The sequence below is a fragment of the Polyodon spathula genome, chromosome 30 (genome assembly GCF_017654505.1).
Source record: "Polyodon spathula isolate WHYD16114869_AA chromosome 30, ASM1765450v1, whole genome shotgun sequence".
Lineage (NCBI taxonomy): Eukaryota > Metazoa > Chordata > Actinopteri > Acipenseriformes > Polyodontidae > Polyodon > Polyodon spathula.
In genome coordinates this window covers 7826641-7851640 of record NC_054563.1, presented here as the reverse complement: position 1 = coordinate 7851640, position 25000 = coordinate 7826641, and the positions used below count along the sequence as shown (strand labels likewise).

The 25000-nt window shown below is 37.1% G+C and overlaps 1 protein-coding gene across 1 annotated transcript in view; it reads right to left on the bottom strand.

Moving 5' to 3' along the window:
• Positions 1-4777: 4777 nt before the first annotated feature.
• LOC121302609 (neurobeachin-like) overlaps positions 4778-25000 on the bottom strand; it is a 45150-nt gene continuing 24927 nt past the window's right edge. Inside the window, exons 8-17 of the mRNA XM_041232613.1 lie at positions 23298-23305; positions 18922-19952; positions 16623-16840; positions 15160-15313; positions 14781-14804; positions 12733-12913; positions 11221-11351; positions 10196-10303; positions 8795-8957; positions 4778-5346 (exon numbers count right to left, since the gene is read on the bottom strand). Coding sequence (XP_041088547.1) covers positions 4901-5346; positions 8795-8957; positions 10196-10303; positions 11221-11351; positions 12733-12913; positions 14781-14804; positions 15160-15313; positions 16623-16840; positions 18922-19952; positions 23298-23305 — 2464 coding nt within the window. The 3' untranslated portion in view covers positions 4778-4900. The remainder of the gene's footprint in view (positions 5347-8794; positions 8958-10195; positions 10304-11220; positions 11352-12732; positions 12914-14780; positions 14805-15159; positions 15314-16622; positions 16841-18921; positions 19953-23297; positions 23306-25000) is intronic.

The following is a 25000-nucleotide window of genomic DNA, read 5'->3' as shown; positions in this document are numbered from 1 at the left end:
CAGTTTGGGAGCTCCTTAAACTATTTAATTGATGACCATGAAGCTCTGTAAAACACTAACTGTATGAGCCATGACCAACTGTATACGTCTTCTGTATTTAGATTGGAACGGGATTAGGTTTGGCTAACATATACCTCATTACCTAGAGGTTTTCCAGGGACCAAAGAAAACAAACTCCCTTCTCAGCAAATCATATTTATCTGGAGTGTAACTGTTGGAGGAGAAGCAGATTATATTTCAGTGTCACCTGAAATGATTCTCTGTGATAGATCAAGCACCCTCTTGACTGCAGTCCTGCGAAGATTTAATAACCCTTCTGTCAGATGTTATTTCAATTCTGGCACCAGTGTTTGTCATATGAATAAAGTATTTTAAACATTGTTTCTTGGTAAATAGATTTCACAAAAAAAGAAAGAGGAAATGAATGGTTCTAAGTAGGGTCCTGACAAAATGGGGGGAAAAAAAGCACTAAGGAGAATACAGTTACTTGCTTTAAAAAAAAAAAAAAAATCTTCTGTCTAAATACTAATTGGGTATTTAACAATGCTATTTGTTTTACCAGACAACCCTTTTGTAGATGAATAATACATACAGTTAAAATATAAAATTAGAATACAGTGTTTTTGTGAACAAAATAATAAAAAACATCCCTGAGGGCATAATTTAGGGGGAATGGCATCTAGACTGGTTGGTAAACATGAAATATGGATTTGTCAAAAAAAATGAGTAGCAGGTGTAAACTGTAAGATATATGTATGAAGTATTGACAAAAAGTTCAAGGTTTTAACAAATGTTATGCATTTTGATAGACAGGATCATAAAATAAAGCTAAAATAAAAAATGCATGGTCTTTGATCTGGCCAGAGGTTAACACAATTTGGCAGTGAAACGGTTCTATTTCTGTGGAAAAAATAACCACTATTATAGAGAATTATGGAGTACAGCCATGTGTACCAAACATGAAGATCCATGGTCTGTATCATTGATATGGCATTGGTAGACATTACCAGGGGTTCACATAACTAGTTCGCAGCATGCAAACCAATAAAGAAAAATGCAGACTTCCACATTGTTCTTTAAGATGCAGAGGCAGTACATTTAACAGGAAAGCATATTTCGTGAAGGCAGTGAGGTGCTTGCAAGGTGAGACATACCTGCCTAATTTTTCACGGAGACTCAGGGTCTCTGGGCTCTGTCAACGATCTCCAGGGTTCCAATTTAACTACAGTCCCTCCCTGCTAGCTCTATCATTGGCTGCTTCAAGTTTAAAAAAATAAAAATAAAAATATAATAGGACAGTGATAGGTGGAATCACTCTAGTTCATAAGGTCAATAGTTTTCTTTTAATGGGCACTTGAAACAACCAATGAGTGCAGGGTTTCTACAAGCCGTCCATTCAGAGAAGGGGGATGCAGTTACGGGGAGCTGACTCTTCGCTTCCCAAACTGTACTGCCCAGAACGGGTGTGTTAACTCCCCAATACTACCATGTTTTTACTGTACCATCTGGAAGACCAACCTGCAAGCACACTTTTGATAAACAGAGAGGTTGCAATAAACTTATAAAACTGGCAGACAAGTGGGATATGTCAGAATGTTACAGACGTCAGATTTGTAATCTCACCTGACAGGCCACGTTAAGAGATGCTCGAAGAGTAGAATGACTGGCTGACCTGAAATATTTACGTACCTCTGAGATATTCTTCAGCTCTGAGCTCTGATGACAATGGAGACTGTATAAGATATTAAGTTTCCTCAGTCTTAGTCAATGTCTTATTGACTGTAAATACATGCCAACGTCTCCAGCGGAAAAGACTAACCACTGCTCAGAAAGAAATGTTTGACTTCAGTCTTCTGTTGCCCTCTTTCTATTAATTTCTTGACTACAGTCCAGATAGCCTCAATAAGAGAAACAAGTTATTCATATTATCACAGATCAGGATTCTTAACCTCCAAAATGTTTAACAAGTGAAGACCAGCTATCTATACTACACACGTCAACAACACTTTATATTAAGACCTGCTTTACTATTAACTCATAACTAATTTAGAGATCTTTATTGGCAGTATAAATTATTTATCATTAATGAAGTGTGACTACATGGTAGCCCACACAACACACAAACATATTAAATATTAATAGCCATTACTAGTCTTTGTTTAGATTATGTTTTACAGCAGATAACATATCAATAATTTCTTAACTAACAGCATTAACCACATACTGAAAATGTAATAATTATAAAGTAAAGCCTGTACTTATTTGTGGGGTTTATCAATGATCTTCTGTAAACCGTTTTCAATACAATATGCTTCACCAATTCTTTTTTTATTATTTCCTGCAGTTTTCTTTGCACCAGCATATTGTTTCCTTGCAAAAGACTTTATAATGCAACTGTGAAGAGATACTATTGCATTTTATGTGCAGCTGTCCAAAATGAAAAAAAAAAAATCCATTTAGATCGGTCATAGTGCAATCACTCAAGGACAGATGAGGCAAGAGGCAGCATTATATTGAACACTAATTGAAAAATGCGCTTGTCCTGAAACACTAGAGAGAGGAGTCTCAGGAAGGCAGCTCAAAGCTTCAGAGTTTGAAGGGAAATTTTTGATGTTGTCACTCCCAATCTATTGAACGGCTGACAGACAATCGAAGGCCTCTGTCCGGACTGGCAGCTCATTTCGCTGGCAGGTGGCAAACAATTAGACACACCAATTTGTGCCTCCTGATGACATTAAAGCATAAAACAAAGTTGGATGCGGCGCTTGCTGATTTGTGTGAAAGCATTTCAAAAATAATACACTTTGCCGTGGCAACTCATTTCAGGCTGCCACCTCCCATTACAGGTTTGAGCGGTGAAGGCGACAGGCCTGGGCTCTGTGTGGCAGAGGGCCGCTTCTGTTTAATCTGTCATCAACGCCCTCGAGACCTTAATCTCCTCCTTTCATCAATATCACCTCATCATTCACGTTCAAAAGTACTCCACTTGCTGCATACATTAAAGACAGAGCAAGCATTGTTCTTACAATCCAGATCTGCTCTACCTTCTCTTCCAGAGCCTTGAGCTTAAAGAATTCACACAGGCACAGGAAACAATGATCACAAAGTGATTCAATATATACATTAGCGTGGGGGCATCCTTCTTTTTTGGGGCAGCTTCCCTCGAAGATATTCAAATTTAAAAGCCTCTTTTACTTGAAACCAAATCACAAAAATGTATGCCAATAAAAGAATGATAGAAAATGCCTGATTTGTGCTGCTTCTGCTGATCCTATTAATGTATCACAGTGCTATGAGGACAGTAATTAATCCAATTTGGATGTGAAGTGATTTTATTTTTTAAAAGCATAACTAGCAGTAAGGGTAAGGTGAAATGTAAGAAGAGGCACAACATAAATCTATAATAACTGTATTGTCTTTATTTCTACTGTTACCTTGCTTGTTTGCCAATGGGGAAGTTTCAAAGTGCATACTATACTATAGTACTGAAAACCTCTTGTACCTTTTAGTGGTTGTGCCAGGCCAGAAAATAATATTGCCGCCATTTTTCATTGCTCAACTCTAAATGTTGTAAACAAGCCTCCTCATAGAAACGACTGATGCACTCATAAGGTGCAAAGGAAACATGGATGTAAATTAAATGTGACAGTTTAAATATACAAGGGACTGCAGCTTTAATTCCATTTTGCTAATATATGTGCTGACATTATTACAAGTGAAACAGCTGACTAACTGTAACTAACGAACTGTACCATTTAAAGTGGCTACACATTCTGAGATGGGCCTAGTACAATATATATATCTGATATACAATTACAATACATTTACACACCTTATCCAAACTGCCCTCTTTTCAAAATAATGACGCCTAGATGATCGGTATAAACCACCAGGTACTGTAGTTGAATAGGCTAAAAGGTTTATCTGTATTTCAGTGATACAGTTAATCAGTGGCATCACTAGAATGAGCTTAGGTGGGTGACAACAGTATGCCAGAGTTTAGATTGGGGGTATCAGCTGGACAATTTCTAACAGTGTGATGTAAAATGTACAGTACTAAACATGGTTATTTAGTGTCGTGTAATTTTAGTTAGGATATTTGTTGTTGGTCACCCCTGGACTCCAGAAAAATAGATTAATGCAAGTAGTAATGGTTTTAAACAGGAATATAAACTTACCAAAATAATTGTTAATTTGCAAATTATTACAAACATTGTTTTTTTTTTAAATACTGGACCTTTAATGGATGAAGAGAATATATTTGGGCAGAGCTTCTTTTAAAACACTACAATTCATATAACCAATTGAGAAATAATAAATTAGCACTACACATGTTGCTTATAACATGAATCATTACTATTAAATGTTGTTTTCAAATACTGTATGCCAGGAATACCGACTGGACTAAAGAGGCCACTATAGCAACAAGCTGATTTCAATTTAGTATATCATGTTATAGCTATCAAGAGATCATTTTTTGTGACAAAGATATTTCTGATGATTATCAGATGAAATGGGCTTCATTCTGAATTCTTATTTTTATATTTTAATTTTGATTATGAATGGCTAGGTGGTACAGTACTAAAATAGAAGATATCACTACCTGGTATACTAGCCTATTCTTTTTTAAAGAAGCTGACAAGCTGAAGGAGAAGAGGTAGGAACTAGGAGTATGATGCATAGATGCTACGACTGAACTTAGCGACCAACATCCCTGTTCACTCCAGTGTGCAATCCCCAACAAAATCAGTATTGTTACAAAACAACTTAGGTGGCATCTGTAGTACTTGTATTATTATTTTGAGTTGTTTGTTGCTAGTTTTGTAACGTTTAAAATGAAAAGGTCTGATAAATAGTGTGTTGAATAACATTTTAGCTGTAAGCTTGTTTACTGGTCTCATTACCTGTCAAAGGAGTGAAACTGCATAGGGAGAATAGCCTGTGCTTCTCTTTTCACGGCTGGATCTGGGTAGGGTAAAGGTTCAGGCCCAGACTCTGCACCTTCAACAGGTGCAGCCACCAGGCTCTTTAAGATTTCCCTCACGTTGATCCCCTTGCTTCCATGGCTGATGCTCGATATGGAGCAGGCTGGCTTGAGCATTTCGCTGGGGCTTTCAGGGAGGCTTTCCTGCGACTTCTTTACCTCGGAGGATAAGGTGGAGATGAGCTCACTCATGGCATCAGGGCCTGCGCTGGTCTCTAGGTCTGTGCCATTCAGTATGTTGGAGACCTGCTCCTCCCCAATCCCTGAGTCCGTGTGTGGGAGGGAGCTCTCTATGTGAAGGTCCTCGAAAGGGCTTGGGGTTTCTTTCTCTTTAATGCTCTCAGAGAAAGCGGTAGGGTTTTCTGAAAAACAAAACAACAATAAGAATAAGAATAATACAATTAAAATTACCGGATTCAAGTAACACAGACACAAAGTAAAAGTAAGTTGTTGTGTTTTTGAACATCAAAAACGTTAACATAGACCTGTGGGTGGATACAAGTTCTATCTGACATTTTGTACCAAAAACTTCCCTCTCACCCAGAGAAGCAGAGTACCTTTTCATTTGGAGAACATTTTAAGATCTCCCTCTATTATGAATAACAGTCTATCAGGATTTCCTGGTGAAATTCAGGGATTTTAAAATGCTTGTCAATATTTATTAGCTGCTTACCTACACATGGCTACTGCAACACACATTCTTATTTTATTATCCCATATATCTGGTTAAAAAAGATTGATACAACAAAATTCAAATGTATGCACAATTGTACAGTACCTCACTCTAAGGCTATTGCAAAATGGCAACTCACCATTACACACAATATGCAGGTCTTTAAAACCGTATGTACAGATACATATTTATCACATTTCTGTCAGCACAGATCTAGGAAAGATAAATCCACACAGAACTACAGACTGATCTAGTAGTGTAGGAACGACAACACTACTCAAAACAGCAGACGTGTAAAGAAATACACACATGCATTTTTATTTATTTTTCAGTATCAGTTATCCTAGAGTAGTCCTTCTGTAAAATTCCTTAATGCTGAAAGAATTTCCATTTGCAGTGTGACAGCTTTTTCACTGTTGTATAAAGCATTAACACAACCACTTCAGAGGCTGCTCCATCAAGTGACACATAATTGGGCCCTGCCATGTTAGTGAGACACACATAATCCATTTTACAGGAAATGCCCTTCAAGCACTGTATAGAGTGGTGCTCCTATTTTTTTCAGCAGTCCGAAAGACCAGAATTGCAGTTCGTCCTTTAGGGCGGTGTCCTCTGTCATTTAGTAATAGAAAATAGAAAACTATTGACACTTCTCCAGGCAAAACTGGAATTTTGGTCTAGCAGGCAGAGCTGGGAATAGATCTTCTGTTGCTCAGGGTTAGCCCACAAGCGCCCTGCCCTGATGTGTTCAGCTATGCACAAGCTATGCCTTTAAACATTGAGAAATGTCTCAATCCCCCATCGTATATTTAATGCACTCACACAGGGTCACTAAAGCTGGTAGTGTACAAGGATGAGAACAGATGGAAGAATAAGAGAGATGAGATGTGTCGGAGCCCCCTTAGTAAAGCTGTGTAAGCACTGGGTTGACATAGCCGATACAGTTCAGACAGACCGGATTTGTAAAAACAATCTATGCACAGAGAATTTTAACAAATAAATTGCATTGGTGTGTGTGTGTGTGTGTGTGTGTGTCTATATATATATATATATATATATATAATATATATATATATATATATATATATATATATATATATATATATATATATATATATAAAAACAGAGGATTTTTTGTGTTGCATCCAAGGGAAAAATCACACTGCAGAATCCAGAGTGTTTTACTTGTACAGTGAACATGGATGTGTGGTTTGTAATCATACTAACCATTATAAGCCTAGGCTGTTGCTTTTCAATTACATTTTTATATTGTAAAAAAAAGACAGAGCTATGTTTTGTGGATTGTATTTTAAGTGTACTATTATTAATTAAAATAAGAGAAAATAGTTCTATGGAATACTTTGTTCGTAACTGTTAAACACTCTATAGAGCTGAATTAAGAAATACTAAAAGAACCTTACATTCAGCTTATTCAATGTATTCAACTGGTATGTATTGTTTTCAGTGGCAACTGATATATTAGGGAGGGACTGAAGCAAACATGTTACTTGGCAGAGGTACAATGTAAGTCAGTTTTTCTGCAGTTTACTTTGAAAATAGAATTGGGCAGCATACTTTTTTTTTTTCAATGTAATAAATGTTGTTACATAACGGCCTTCCCTTAACAGAAATTGTTGTGATTGCACCTCTGATAATAGGCTGTGATAAATGGATCCTAATATCATTAAGGCTTTCAAAAAACACATTACTGTCAGGACTAAAGTAGTCAACTATTCAAATGTACCAGCATTAGCTTCTATAATTGTGTTTATAGTGAGGTTCTCACTGAATCAATGCTAGATGCCCAAAATAACATTTAACGATCTGACTTAAAGAAAGACCCAAAGAAATTTGACCTAAATTCACATTGATCAGGGCCTATTACCCATTGATGTAATCCACTAAGTAGCCATTGAAACTGTAGAACCAGACATCTGTGTAATAAAGACATTATTTACCTCCCTGCACTCCTAGTAAAAGAAAAACACACATTTAAATCCAATATTTACTGTTGGTGCTTTACAAGTACCAGCAAATGAATAAAGAATAAAACATCAGTTGATAACATTAGAGTCCTAAGGATGAGGTTAATTCAATGATTATAACAATGCTTGTCTGTCCTCCTGAGTACTGAGTCTTGTCTTTTAACAAAAGCAGACCATTTTACCAGGCCTTGTAGTGACCCTTCTTCCCAACCAGTACCAGCTACTGTAGCTGCTTCCCAGATGCCTTGCTGCTTTATTAGCATTCGTCATTTGCAGCTAATGAGGCCAAACAGTGCAGATTTGGAAATAGAAAATAAGGGCTTTAGTTCACCAGAGACATTCTGGCTGTGACCTCATCTGCCACACTGTCCAAAAAATTCTTGTTTCACTCCGATTTATGAGGGGTTTGCTGCTTTATTTATCTCTTCTATGATCTTATTGTTCTGTGGTCTAGTGTCAGGCTAATCAGCAGTGACAGATCGTGGCTGTAAAGAGCATGATGGCTCCCTGCTGGCACGCTTGGCTTGAAATAGACAGTCACATTCAGCATCACTTCAATGGTCTTGTCATTGTTATGTTCTTTTTTTTTTTTTTAAACTCATTAAACTTTTCAACTTTTGTTTTTGGTTTGAATGCAATGGTTTTTAAAAACAGTGGTGCTTGGCTCGATTAAGTTAATCTGACTAGACACTTCATACTAAAACATATATTTTAAATTAATAACTAAGTTATTAACAAAATAAAGTAAAGAAAAACTAAAAGCATACATTAAGACAGACACACATTCTCAGATTCAGAATTGGCTTTTTTTTGTAGTCTGTAGAAGTAGTAGTATAACAATTACATTACAAACTCTGACACATTTCACCAACAAAATTTTTTTTATGTTTTGATAGAGATTTTTTGTCATTAAATCTTACAAAAGACAGATTTCCCCCTTTTTCAAAATGCAGATCAAATATTTCACAGCTAGAACTACTTCAGCTATTTGACATATTTTCAGAGGGAATGTCCCTGATAAAAGTGGATATTTAGCAAAAGACCCTTGTTTAGTCAGCCAGTCACACTCACTTTGAAAAAGGGAAGGGCATCCTCTTGAGTTTAATAATAATAAACATATTTAGATATATATATTTATATATAAACCTGTACTTGTTGGCGAGTTGATTTCTTGACGGATACTCCTTACAGACTGGCTCCCAGACCTGGCTGTCTCCCTCTGCGGTTCAAGGATGTCCCGATACTTTGATACCATCAATACAGAAATAAAGTAGACGACTGCCAGCGCTAGAAACTGAGCCTGCTTACTGTCATCCTGCAAACAGAGACAGAAACCCCTCAACAGAGATTTGATAAACACTCACCAGAAGGGCCAGCTAACAAACACAAACTGCACCAAGGACTCCGATCATTTCACCATGTATTTTACAAATGAAATGAATTCAGATCCTTACTTGCCTCGTGCCTGTGCATGAAACTTTGAATAGCTCAGATCTTTTCACTGTAGTAAGACAGAGCTGATAGTTATTGCAAATATACCTAATTCTAAATAGAATCCTGCAAAAATGACAGCCTGTGATGTTATTACTGTACTATATATACATATGCAGCTATGGATGAAAGTTTCACAACAGCTATAATTTTATGATTGAAATAGAATTAAAAAAAAAAAAAAAAAAACAACAAACAAAAAAAAACTTATGAACAGAATTTAGATCTTTTATTTATCATGTAATCTACAACTACAAAATGATATCGCAAAGTCTACCTAAAGCCATAATAGTACAGTAATCATGTTAGATTTCGAAAATGTCACGTTTTTCAATTTATCATTTTTTTGTTAGTATATGGACTACAAAAAGGTATGTAATTCACTATGTTAATGTAACATTATTCAGCAGGTTTCATTTGAAAATACACACATTTTTTTTATATATATATATATATATATATATATATATATATATATATATATATATATATATATATATATATACACACACACACACACACACACACACATATATATATATATATATATATATATATATATATATATATATAAAAATCATGATCATGTGATAAACATAATGTGCTAATAAACATTTTCTTACTAGAAATGCAGCTACATTTTTAAAAGAAAGTATTCAAATCACAGATTGAGGCTGAATTGAATAAAATCAACCTACACGATGAAATGTAACGTAATCTTCTATTCCTAACCATTTATAACTAATATATTGTTTTAAATATCTGCACTGTCCTTGCCTTACATAGTTAAATGCTTCTTAGACATCACACTGACACTCCATAACTCATGCACAAGGATTAAAAAAAAAAAAAAAGTTATAAACCACTGTATTATGAGGACGATATTTTGGCAGCATATTCAGAGCCTGGTTATAAAATCACTAAATGCTTTCGCTTCTATTACACGGTGCTTGACGCAGACTAAAGTATTTTGTCGATGAAGATTGGCTAGGAGAATAAAAAGGCTGTTTACAATGCAATACTGGAATAGCCCAGGTCAAGCACACATTCGTAAAGACTCACCACGTCACGGAAGACTACTGCCCGCAGACGGTTAATGTCCACATCCTGAAGCAGTCTGTCAGGGTCCTTGATAGGAGAAAGGTTACTGGGGACATTCTCTATGGTGGTCTAAAGCAAAACATACACAACATATCTTTCAATCCCCTTTTTGCACAATCTCTGTTTTTTTTGTAAACATATGTACAATTTATGTTATTATCACATATCCCTTTGTTGTATAAAGGTGTTTAGTATATATAATTACTTTTAGTAGGTTTCAGCTGATACTTAGGAATATAGTTGATTTAAGTAGTTTTAAACTAAACTCCCCTGGTGTTTTAATTTCCTGTTGCAGGAAAGCTTTAAAATGAACCAAACTTAGACACTTAAAATGGACACCCCCAGGATTTCAAACATGTATTATGCCAGGATTCTGGGATGAAGAAATCAATTTTAGTAATTCGTAAAATGATATGTGTGGGGCTACCAAGACAGGGGAAAGCCCTTGGAATTGAGGTAAGATTAACATGAGGTGATTCCCCTTGTAATGTTTCAAATGTAAGATTGCACTTTAACTTACCACTAGAGGGCACCAAAAACAAAATGCAATCACTGGTAGACAGCATGTATCTATCTACATATGCTTTTAAATAACACAACAATTTCTTCTTGTTTCTTATTACTTTTGTAAAAATACAATTTATGTATGTTATGTCTGCCAAATAAATAAATAATTTTTTTTTTTATGGCGTTTGGTTTCTGCAGATGCTATTAGCATGCATTTCATAATGATGTCTTGGTTCGTATTGTCGGTCAGTTGGCATTAGTGAGAGTTCTATTGTAATTTGTTGTGTTTATTAACAGCCCCACATCACATGACTGTTCTGAAGCTATTAAATTCAGTGCACTGGCAAATCATGAACAAAAAGCAATACATAACCCTTTCTCTAGCAGCTTGTTCTAGATCACTGGATATGTGTGAAGACAAGTAGACCTCTCGTGAAAGCCAGGTTGTGGATGTATCAGAAGTAGGCAAGCGAGATTACCTTGGCAGCAGTTGTCCCGCTCGTGCTCTGCAGGTTCTCCTGAGTCTTACTGTTTGGCATTGAGGACTTTGTCGTTCTGTCACGTTGTCTTTGCCTGCATTCCAGGCAGTTCCGCACAGCAACACAACACACTGGCAAACGACATTTTATTCAGTTAAACGCAAGCAAGATTTGGGTTTATTCTTGAAAGGCATAACATTTTAATAAATGTAGCTTCCCTCAATAATTGGGACAGACAGATGAATGCAGAACAACTGGTTTGGAGGTCCCTATTGCAGTAACCCATTTTTTGGGGGAAAATGAACAGATATTCAAATGTGCTTTGGTAGCAAATTAATAACATTTGGGATACCACAGCACTTAAGAGATGGATTACTCATTAAAAGCATTTGCTTGTATTTGAAGACGAGCCATTTCATGTCCAATCAACCAGTGTGCTCCAGCTTCACCATCTTAGATTTCTGTTATGGGAAAAGTTGTTTGGCCTCTCTGGAATAGTTCTGAAGATATGACACCTGTGGTCAGTGTATTTTTTGTGTTTTCTCTAGATTTTTGAGGTTTATATAATTCTAGGTGTTGCTGTAATTCATGTCTATAGCTATCAACAACCTTAATACTTCATGTGCAAAAAACATATAGCTAATTTGGAGTGTTTTATATGGTTGATGTTGATCAGAGGGTAGCATACTTCCATGGTCTGTATCTCAGAAAGTATTCAAGATATCTATGTGACATTCCATGAAATGCATCCCTGATTCAAACACTGGAATTTGAGTCCCACCATGAGCAAAAAGGGGGTCTTGACAAAATGGGAAATTAATCACCTAAACCCAGTCTTTATGCATTCTTAGAAAATAGGTAAGACAAGGAGCATTTTTGAGTATCACTGCACTTGTCAGCCACCGTGCTCATTAAAAATCTTGCAAATATTTTGAAGAGGGACTGATTATCTATTCAGTGTTAAAAGGGGAAATGAATATACCATACAGTTGTTCTGCATTAATCCAGAGGTTCCAATATTTATTTTACAATGTATTTTCCTATTTCCAAGATTTTATATTTTTCCTACTTCCTGTAAATATTTTCATTTATTTCTGAAAGGAATGCAGACATTTCAATGCTTGATAAATAGCAAGAAACAGCTTGAACAATAATGACCCTGCCTGCAACTAAGTTGTTTTATTAATATTGTTGCTTCTGTGGGGAAAATGTTTGCATTCACTGTGAAAAGGAGTCCCTGGTGTTTTATGATGCATCAATGTGGCTAGCTGTACACTATATGATGACAAAAAACTAAACTTGTATGTAGAAATGTAAAACTCAGCTTAAGTGTTAAAAGGGAAAAAAATACCAGGTAATACTGAAATGAAAATGCATTGAAAAATAACATGTTGTTTTGAAAGAAATTAGGAAAGTGCAAGTTTAGAGTTCAGTTAAAGGCTGTTCGAGATCCCCTCACGTGGAAGTAATTGCTAAATGCACAATGTCTACAAGTCAGATGCACAGACTGACCGAGCCTCAGGCACTGTCGCATTAAGCCTCCAGAAGACATGTTCTTTTCCGCTTCAATCTCACTGAAATTGAGGGAGCTGGCAAACACCAGCACATCAACCATGGCCATGAGCCTGCTGAGAAAGGTGACTGCTGTCTCCGCCGACATGCCTTGAGTTGTTTCGATATTCTCCAGCTCCGTCTTTAGAAAAAAATAAAAGATAGGACACCTCATCTAATTTACAAATAAACAGTCTAAAACAGTACAGGCAGCATTAAGTGGTCCCAAATTCATATCCTGGTCATATTTATAACACATGGCTACCATTTCCTATTCTTTCAGAATTTTGTGCAAACAAAACCAAAATCCCATTATTTATACTACACAGTTTTATTTCAGAAGGACATAAAATTATGTGTCTAAAACCACAAACACTGCCAAATTCAGCAAACTCGTGAAACAAGACAAGTAAAAGTAATTTTGTCTTCAGATCCATTTTTCTATTTGAAAAAAACAAAAAAATATTTGAAGTAAATTATTTTCTTTAAAAAAGGCCATGCATAACTGTGTGTGTGTGTGCGTGTGTGTGACAGGACGCAAGGCAAAACATAATTGGAAACTGAAGTCCTCCATTTATTTAATAGTGGAGTATAACACAGACAGGCAACCACAGTGTGAGTTTCCCACCTCTGCCCCTCCAGTGTGCCAAAATCCTGATAAGAGGGAAGCATCCAACTAAAGGGGGAAAGGGGTGTTCCGTCTCCATGTCTGGATTGGGGCCAATCAGATCTAATTACATTGGAGGTTTTCAGCTGTGAACACCTGTCATCAAGAAACTGGAGGTCCTTGGGAACTCATTCCACATAGACTGTTAACAGTGATCACATTCACGATGACCGCATCGTGACCCAATCTCTACCACTGAAAGACCTGCATCAGGCTCATTTGCAACTCTTTCTCTCCTTTCACCACTGGCCTGGTTTCAAAACTCAGTTTACTGGTGAGTTTGGTGGTCAGATTAGCCCCTAATGCAGAGTTGAATCCAGCACCCTTCACAATCACTAGCAAGTCAAAGAACGGATCTCTAGGTTGTTCAATGTCACACAGTAGAATGGGGCTGGACCACGGTCATCAAAATTTGGAATACAAAGCTGTTGTAGAAGGATATATAAATTGGTTTCCTTCATACAATCATCTGCACCTTGCTTGTATTTTTTAAAGTGTCCTGAAGAACTAAAATTTGTCTAGCTTAAGGAAAGTTTTGTTTGGTTTTGGGGGGAGGGTGGTGGGGGGGTGGTGGTAGTTATTTCTGAAAAACACAAGCAGACTGAATACAGTACATGTAGGAGTTATTCCCATTTTGATTTGAATGACTATCACCCACCTCACCAACAGGGCCTACACTGTTAGACAATAGGGCAATGACATGACTCTTTGCAACTACTCGAGCTAACGCCTCCCTTGGGAATGGTTGTGAGCAATCACTTGTTTCAGTCTTACATGTTAACAAAAAAGGAAACAGCCTTGAAAATCGTCAGTTATAAACGCATTATTAATAAATATTTGTGTTGCTACATTTGCAGCGAGTGAGCTGAGGTCAAGTCATCTCAGTAAAAGCTGCTGGGTTCCTCAGCTACTCTGAGGGAAGCTACACTAACAGCAACCTGAATGAGTGTCACTATACAGCTTCCTTAAAAAGAACAGGGAGCTGGCTTAAATGGTGTTAAGAAAAACAAAAACAACACTAGAAATGAGAAAAAAACTATGCAACTCTCAGTAGCATTAACTTGTCAGTTCACCCTTAAAAAAAGCTTTTTCACAGATACAGATTGTTCACAGATAAAGTAGAAATGTGAGATTAGCCAACTTGGTGTGCGTATATATATATATATATATATATATATATATATATATATATATATATATATATATATATATATATATATATATATATATACACACACACACCACTATATGTATCAAAATATTAAAGTGCCAAATGTTTACATGCCAAACGGCACAAATGAAAATGTGCGTGCATTATAAAATATAAGAAACTGAAACTTACAGCGGCAATACTAACCTTAGAACCCTGGACATGCAACAGACAAAACGAACAACAGAGCAAAACAACACAGGAAAAAATGAGAATTAAAATCAAAAGAAATCGCATTGCCTTTTAGGATACTATTCAGAAATCACTCCTTTCTCTGAAGCATTTAAACAAAAGCTATACGGTTCAATACAAAGCCTTTGCATGATCCTGTCAATTAAAGGCAGGCATTAACAACATGTATTAACAAAACGATTTTAAGCAAGATGGTGTCACATTTTCTTTGACCATTCCCAAGACGTGCATTCAGTTTCATAAAACCCTCCAACATGCAGTTCTGCTGTCTTCCACTAGATGGGGATATGCGTCAAAAGATGGGGATTGTGCTACTTACAGAAGGGGACGTAGCTGCAGATAACAACGGCAATATTCCTCCACAGGCAATAATTATGTTGTCTACCATCTGGGAAATTAGGTGAATGGTGTTATGCACAAAAATGATGTTCTCATTACTGTTGACAAAGTCCATTACTGATTTTGTGGAATGGCTGAAAAAAACAAAGCACACAAAAAAAACCCAAACGTGTTTTATTTAAAAAAAATAATGTATAAAAATGTAACACAACTTAACACGTTTCTCAAACAATATCACTGTCATTTTCAGTTCTAATTATGAAACAGATTTATTGTCTTTTATTATAGAAGTATGTTGCTAGTTTTAATGAGAGAGTAAAAGCTCAGGACAAAAACTGTTCTACTCTTTAATGGATTCTAAAGAGGACACTAAACTATTATATTAGTTGTTATGGACTTTGAAGATAAAGATTTGCGTATTTTGCAACGTTTACTGTTGGCATAATTGTGAAGAGTTGTTATTCACCTTGGGATCTATAAAAAAGTACTAAAATAAATGTTGACTAATCCATACCCTTCTACAGTATGTGAGATTAAAATAACATAGCACATACAAGACAGTGATATACTATGCACATTATCAATCATATATTACAGCCACTATGGGTGCCAAATCTTAATTGCCATTTTTCCTTTTTTAAAGCAATTCTGGGCTGATTTAGCACATTTTTTATACTTTGGTCAATATGGTATGCCGTCACACACTTAAGATGAAATCAATCATAAAAGCACACATAGTACAAACGTTATCACTCTGTTAGCTTTTTTTTTTTTTTTTTTTTTAAATAACTTTACCATTTTTGACGAGTAATCACATTTACTTTCAAAAAGATGTTTTGCACTTACTGTTGTCTATCCACTGGGTAAGCAGTCTTCACACAGCTAGTGTGGTGTCTATTTAGTGTCAGTACTGTGCTCAAATATATTTGGATATTCCCACCAGTTAACCCACATCACACTGGGAACATCAGAGGCACGCCTTACATTTTTGCAAATGTTAGCAAACCCCAGTTATAACTGCTGATATAGTATGAAGGCATCAAAGAATCTCTGTATAATCACCAGAAAATGTGCTCCTGCTAATTTTGTTTGCTAACAGTAAAAGAGAAATCAGTATTTTACTGATCCTTTAATTACTTGATCCACTTTAATCAGTTCTCACAAACACAATGTAAATAATGACTGAGAAGAATCAATACCTGGGGTTGGTCAAGCAAACTCCCATATGTCATTTATGTGGGTGAGATGATTCAGTTTCCATAATCAATTCTATTTAGAATGATTCATAAAGAAGTGTTTAACTGAGATGGTCTAGTGTTTTGAACACGTGCCCTCCAGAGAAGACCTGAGCCAATAGCCACTACATTAGAATGAAATAACTTCAATATGAAATATGAAAATTAGGTAAAAGGCCTCTTACCACCACAGTCCTGAAAAACTCACCTTCTCCAAACATGGACATCAGTCTCCAGAGCAAAGAGTAAATCAGTAAGAAGTCGCTGGTGCATGGGGGACCACTTGAACTCTGGGATTCGAAACATGGTGGTACGAGGTCCAGGGCTGAACTGCCGTCTCTGCTCCTCTGTCATTGGCATTCCTCTGAAGCCCAGGTCAACCCTCAGGTCCCTTTCCATCTGGCTTTCTGGACGGCCCTGGATAGCCTAAGGAAAGGGAAGCGTTAGCACCTCAGTTACCATGTAAAAACACATTCATTTTCACTGGAAGAATTGAGCTTCAAGAAGGAAAAAGTTGCTTCAAGTTTCAAATAGTCAGCAGAATATATTCAATTGGTCTAAACGTGGCAGTGCAAGTATCAAAGCCATCTACATCATTAGAACAGGGCTGTTCCTGGCATTTAACATTATTTCAAAGACAAAGATGCTGATGTTGGTTTTCATAACTTTGGTAACCTGGGGCTATATTTTCACAATCAATATGAATGTCTTCTGTGGTTGTGATTGAATCCAGATCCATGACCCCATACTTTAAAGCATGCTTTTACGATATTTACTTTCATTTTACATCAAATAATTGTATTTAATGCACTGAACATCTTGAATTCGACATACAGAAACCAGAAGATGCACTGGAGCTTGTAATGAATCAATTAACTCTTATATAATGCAGTTGAATAGGCTTCCCGTTATTTATATAGTATATATATATATATATATATATATATATATATATATATATATATATATATATATATATATATATTATGTGACTCATCCTGCTCTCCCAGCGGCAGCGCATTAGTGCATGAGCCACTCAGGGCACCACATGGTCTGTCTTAACGTAACTTCCACCAGGAAGTTTCAGACTCAATTAGAGAAATTAGAGTATAAATGAAGCATGCGATTCCACTCTTTGACCTGCAAGCTCCTTGTTTCCAAATGAATGGTTAACAGATCAGAGAGGAAGGCAGACGGTGGATATAAAAGCATATCAAATCAGACATTTTTTTTTTTTTTTGTGGGGGAGTTGGATGTCAAAACCATTGTCATTTTCTGTAAGCTCCGCAAATCCGTGTAGGGATGGCCATCAGGGTTAAAAGTACAATACCAGCTGCAGCAGTAACGTACACTTCTAAAAAACACACTTTAACCCTCCCATTATGTTCAGAATTTAGGTACATCTTATGTTTTGGGTCATATTGACCCTATGCAATTAACACCACCATGACTATTACTTAATAAGTAGAAGGTAATGTTTCTGTGACTCCCTTGTTTCAGTTTTGCAATGCTAATTAAAGAAGAAATTAATATGATAAGTTGCAGCAGGTGTGTAGGCTATTAAGAACTAATGTATTTGTCTATAAATTCACATATGGTAATACAACACTACATTTGAAAATGGCTGATCTCTCACTTCTGGAAGACCTTGCTGAAGCTGCTTTTTGCCGCGAGAGTGTTTCAGGATCATGAGGACATTCGCAGCAAGTACAGATTAACTTTTCATAAGATACTGCTTTCCAAAGGTAGTCCTAATGGAACTGTGCTAGATGTTGGGTCAAAGGTTGCACAGACCAATGAACAGCACAAATCCTATTCCTGCACATATTCAAGTTCTGTCTATTATTGGCTGGTTGCCCATTGGTAGCTTTCAAATGCAGATTTGAGACATAATTGGCATTTCACAAGCCTCTTTTAGGGCCTTGATGCCGGGTTTTGGACAGCAGATTGGAGTAAAGAGGGCTTTTCATTCATTAGCTGGGTTCCCCAATGTGATCAGTTCTACAGACTGTACTCATGTAGCAATTAAAGCACCAGGAGCGATTTAATTTGATGACCAGAAAACAGTACCATTCAATTAATGTGCATGCTCTATATGATGCCGGTCTGTATATTAAATGTTGTTGCTAAAAGACGAGGCGGAACCTACAATTAATTTATTCTTCAAAACAGCAGTGTGGGCACATATGGCTATACAGGGTCGTTTTAAAAGCATATTTCGACATGCAAACAACTTTAGTGAGATTGAGATTTATTAACTCCTATTACTTAGAAACATGCGCACAAGTGCCTTACACAAGATTGATAAATAAGAATTGAAATATGCGAGCAACAGTTCTACACTTTACGCGTACAAACAAACCAAGAGATTTATTTGAGCACAAATGATAAATATTGCCCAAGGAAAAACGCCTATAATCCACACAGACTGTCAGCGTCTGTGCAGAATAGCCCTATGCACTATACTATATATTTTGGCAAAATTCTTGTCTTGCAAGTAAACTTACTTGGGTAGTAGTAGCTGTTGTTTGGATCTTCTTGATCTCTTTATCTTTGCCGTCATCAGATCTCTCTGTATCTGACATGGTACTGGCAGCATCTGCGCTACCCACTGTTTTGATCACAGATGGATCGGAGTCAACCCCGGGGCCTGCAATATCTGCATACTCGGCCACTTTGGATGCGGCTGCAGCCTCTGCAATGGAGCTTATTTCGGCCAAAGTCGTTTGGATCTTGAACTCGTTGTCCTCAAGGATGTTTGTTGAAGTAGTAAGGTGGGCACTGCCCGTCATGTGAGCCAGGAGACCCAAGTCATCGCTGGCACTGGTGTGCACATGAGCATCCTGGGAATTCGGCATCACGATGGGGACGTTGGACGTGAACTCAGGCAGCAGCTTCTCGTCTTGGTTCGGAACCTTATTGAACAGAAATGAGTTGCTGTTGTTGGGGACGCTGTCTTTTTCGTCAGCCAGTGTTATCAAGGGCCCGCTGTCTTTGTCTTCGCTTTGCTTGGGAACGAGGGTCCCATTGACGTTACTCTTCAGCTTCTCTACGGCTGCACAGTAGACGTTGTCCAAGAGGGAGTCTACCTCCACCAAGCTGCCATTTTGTCTTCCAGCCAATGTCTCCGGGGACAGGTCCATATCGTCCAGCTTCACTTCAGTTGCCTCCACCTTCTCCGCCTTGATGTCCACCAACAGATCATGGACCTCCACTCGCACACCGCTCATCTGCCTTTCCGGCGCTATCAGCCCATCTTCTGGCACCTTAGCCTCGGCTAGCAGGTTCCTGGAGTCCGTGGTCACCGGGTAGTCGGTTTCACTTTCGGGGGTTTGGGTTTGAGAGTTGTCGTCGATCTCTCGGATCTCAATGGCTCCTTTCACTCCAGAGGCCTGAGCTGACAGGCCTGAGATGGTGCTGACACCTCCTTTTTTCCCCTTTTTGATATTCTCCTCCTCCTGTCTCTGGTACTCCTCGTACATCTTGGCCAGGTATTCCTTGTGAGCTTCGTAGGTCACCTGGAGAAACAATTCCAACGCTTTAGTACAGAAAACGTACTGATTATCAGACAATGGGTTTGGTTTCCGTTGTGTTTACAACCATGCCATGTTAGCCCCCAGAATGTAACCAAACTATCAAGAGTTAGCTCAGAATGTTCATTGAACTGCTCCTAGTTGCTTGTTTCTGGCTAGTTTTCCTTTCTGAAACACAAATAAAGGGGCAAACGGTGCACTAGTGACCCATTTAAATTCACTAAAACTGATTTTCATTACGGAGCATTAGCTGAGTTAATTAGCTGAGACTGTAACATTTTAATCATTCTTATTTTGGACAAATCCTTATTCTGGGTAGCACAGTTGATTGGCAATGCTATTTTATGCATCACAAAATCCTCCATCATAAGCTTCTCAAATATGATAAAATCAATAACAAACTTATTTCATTTTCAATACATGCAGCCCCTCTCTAACACACAAAATGATCTTGTCATTTTGCACATAAACAGGTTCTTGCCATGGTTGTTAAGACCATTGCTAAGGAAATAGAAAACACCTTTCCAGCCCAGCCTAGGCTATAGCACCCGTCTGTGATCATAACGTCACAAGCAGCAGGGAGCCCCTGAATCAAAATGTGTAGGTGGGAAGCAAAGACAGATTTCTGATCACTAAACACAGACAATTCTGAGGAAAATAGTGATTTTTGTCTCAGACACACAAAAAAAGCAACAACAGCATGGAGAGTACACTAAAAGTACCTGCAGTGGTGTTCGTTTTTAATAATTATACAGTCGACCGGGAGAGAAACAAGCAGGCTGCATCCTGCCAGCACTGTAAAAACGACAATATGAATAAACTGCATTCAAAATATAGCACCGGTAACTGCCACTAATTTACACAGGTTTTGAGTTTTTTTTCAACGGCTAAAATGAGAATCTGAATTAATTAAAAGCTCAGGCACAACAGCAGTATTTTTCCAAAATGAGTATGTAGTCGATGCCAGGGCAAATTAAACAACACAGCAGAAAAAGCACTGATTAGGAGTTATTTTCCAGGTTTTGCAGCACACAAATAAAGGTAATGAATGTATGAGAAACGTTTCTAATAAGTACAATTTTGCCTTGTGAAAGCTTGAAAAGTAAATAATCTAGAAGTATTTGGTGCTCACTATTCTCTTTTTATTTAATGTATGTATTTTATCTATTTATTTAGGGAGATCATATCTCTTAAGGGAGTTGGTGCTTTGTAGCTATTTTTTAATTTCCCTTTAAATCCAATTCTGAATAAAACAGTGTTTACAGTATTCAGCTAATGCAAACTAATAAAAATGTATATCTGTATCTCTATATTAAAGTATAAGACGAGACCGGAGAGAAAGTTTAAATTATTCATTTGTTTTTGTATTTTTTTTTCAGTACAGTATTATGTTTTGTTATCCATTAGACTCAAATAGACACTTTTTATGTTTTGTGGTTTTGTGAAACAGTATCTGTTACTTAAAAATGTCTAATTGACATTTAATGGAAAAAGACACTCCATAGCTCAGCTTACACTATGAGGAGAGATATGTAGAACAAAGTCTGTTACCTGAGAATTATATAAAACTGAATTCTATAAAATTTTGACTCAGTTTCTTTATTTTTCTATTTGTCTCCAATGTGTTAAAACCTTGAAGTAATATCTCAACATGAAATTAAATGCCACCACATTTCCTTTCATTTGGTTAATGTATCTGAAACAGAACTATAAGGGGGAGTGTCAGCGTTGAGAAGTGAGAAAATATTTAGATATGTTCTTTGTTTTGTGGTATCATTCATTACTAAACACCCAACCCAACTAAGCACAGAGAAAGGCGGTCTTTATACAGTGGCAAAATGTGCTTATAACTAGATCAAGAAATCCAATTCACTAAAATGGAAAGACAACAACAAAGCAGAGACCGTGGACTTTTAATGGTAAATATAAATGGGGTAAGTACGACCACATTATTGTGCATCCTAATTTTGTATTTAACAGATTTATGTATTTTTTTTATGTGACTCGAGCCAGATTGGTGACTCGACTCGAGCAGTTTAGTGACTCGACTCTTTACTCCCCAGTGACTCGACTCGAGTCCCAATTTTGGTGACTTGTTACAACTCTGCTTTTCATATTGTTATTAATAGTTTATTTGGCAGACACCTTTATCTAAGACAACTTACATGAGTTACAGGGTAGCACAGGGTTATAATGCAAGATTCATATTTAAATACAGTTGTCGTTTACAGTAACTGCAAATAATAATAATACTAAAATACATTATGAAATAGGTTGCAACAAGTTAAGATTACAACAGTTTATATCTACAACGACTTCGTAATAGTACAATAGTGCAAGGATAACGCATCAGCTGAGAATCCAGTAATATGGTGCGTGAGGCAAGTCCAGTGCGTAGTAGAAGGGGTAGATCAATAGATCACATTTACCCCAATTCAGCTGTTTAACGCGTTTCTCCGCTAGCCAACAGAGAAAATAAAACCATAGGCCATTATAGTTTATTCTAATAAACTTAACTGTTACACACTGCCAGTGTATGTTTAAAAATGCACTGCATACAACTTTATTTAGCATTTAGATTTCAAGAGCACGTCAATAACATACTTTGCATAAAATATTTTCTAAACAAAGTTGTTACGGCAAGAGAAAGGCAGACAAAAATTGAGCACATCCTATCGACTTAATTTGTTAAACTTAAACAAATGATCAATGAAATAATTATATCCATTTAAGTTAAGACTCTTCACTTGGTAGGCTGCACCGTAAAAAATAAATTATATATACATTCAATCAATATTTCTCAAGTAAGAAGAACAAAAATAAAAATATGCCACTGCACAGCATTACTTTTATTGTATAATTAAAGGATTAAAAGAAGAAAGGAAAAGTTTTTTTTTTTTTTTTTTTTTACATCAGACAATGAATACATGTTAAAACGAAAAGGTAAGCAGTGCAGTTTCACTTTACGTTGCCTCTGCCTGTCCTGTTACTGAGTGCTGTGTCTGTTGATCGCTTATTTTCAGTCAGCGTAAGTGTGGCAGGGCGGAAGCCCTGCACATGGGAAATATGTAGTTTTATTATATATTTTTGGGTTAATTGTTGTAAATAGATTGATTTCATTAACCATTAACACGCAAGTTTGTCACATATGGTGTCAGAGTGCGATGCGCTGAAGAGGGGACCTAGCTTCCGAGTGGCGGACGGCCCAGAGATGGTGAGAGAAGACCGTTATATACTTGGGGGGACAAGAGCAGAAGTGCTGTGGTTGCTGAGAATGCCTGAAAGTGGATCTTGAGCTCCACCTACCATGGCAAGGGCAAGCGTAAGCTATGATGATGCTCAGCAAGCACTGGCAGTGCTGCAGAGAAGAAAAAAAAAGAGAAAGTCAGCAACGGAGAAAAATGTCCTGCCGAACCTCGGAGAGGAGGAGCTTCGGCCCCCAGAGCCTGAGGAGGCAGGCCAACCACTGGAGGAGTGCTGCTGTCTCCAGTTCAGCCATGGTTGCCAGAGCAGTTGCTCATGCTCTGTGACGTCACCACGTCAAAGAGGGTGGAGCTTCATGGCCGAAGGACTGGGAGGGAGGAATGTCTAGCCCAAATGCTGAGTGGCAGGAGCCCGATTCATGGCACCTTTAATTTACAGTTTGTTGTATTGTGTTTTATTTTTAGTGTTTTTACAGTCCTGAACCGTCCTCTGTGCGCTACCATTGTTGGTAGCGTCACATGACATTATTGTTTGTTTTTTGTTTTATGCGTTAATAAATACTGAACACCGTGTTGGCATGTTTCACTGCACTTGTCTCGGTGCCTCCATTCCGGCTCTCATCTGCATGTCTGCCTGCTTCAGTGAGGGAGCAACAAGTAAGAATGCCACAGTAAGCTACCTCCACCTTAAATTTAGTGCCCTTTCGTAAATGAGGCCCTATGAATAAAAAAAAAAAACAGTGCATATATAAAGATGCAGTACATATAAAATCTTTTTAACTCAGGCGTGCAAGAGACCAATACATCCGGGGCCTCATTGGAAAGGCATGAGGCTTTGGTAACCAAGGAGACAACAGGCCCGTTCTAAAGTTAGTCTCCTTGGTTACCACCTACACAGTGCACAAGCTTGGAAACCCTATGCCTTCTCATTCCAATCATGCCGCAGATGTACAATCAAAATTCTTAAAACATTTCAGTTCTTCTACATTTATGTGAAAATGATAAAAACGTAAAATATGTGGAATGTAAGTCCTTTATCTATGGTTTGTTAGCTTCAATTTAATTCATTAACTTATTTTTACATTCATTTAATGTATTGTTTTGGTTATAGTTTGTTTAATTACAGATTTTTTTTTGTATTTATTTTGAAATATGACTGCTTATTTGTAGCACTTGTGCTGTAAACGTAACATGCCAAATAATCTGAGTTTGTACTGTAAAGTGTTTTGAACGGATGATCACTATGACAAGGAGATATATAAAATAAACATATTGTATTGACAAAATGGTTTTCTTTTTTGTCTGGTTTATATCAAAACAGTTTATTCTTGTGTATTTTTCTTGTTCTGTCCACTGACTGTGTGCTTTAAACCAGGGGTTATCAACTCCGGGCCTCAGGGATCTCCAACTATCCAACCAGCAACTAATTGTTTATAAAAAAACTACACCGATTTACATTGCTTATAGAACTCCTAGATTTTAGTATGAATTAGGACATTCGAGTGTGTCACATGCAATATCAAGCAGTGTACATGTACTGATGCTACTGGTGTCACAATGCAATGGGCATTTACAGGCGCACAGTGTCTTCTGGGAATAGTAGTTTATCTGGTAAACTACAACTCCCATCATCCATGAATGTCAACAACTTGCTGGCGTTGTACTTAACTCTCTGTCAAGATGTTTTTAAAATGTTCCTACCATTGTGATGAATTTCTTTTTTTCTGGTCACTTTTTAAAATCTATAAATGACAGTTTGGCGTGCCATGCTAGCAAAACATTAAAGATAAAATTAATTTCATTATTTAGATATGTCAAAATGAAATTAACATATCTTCAGAATGGTTTAT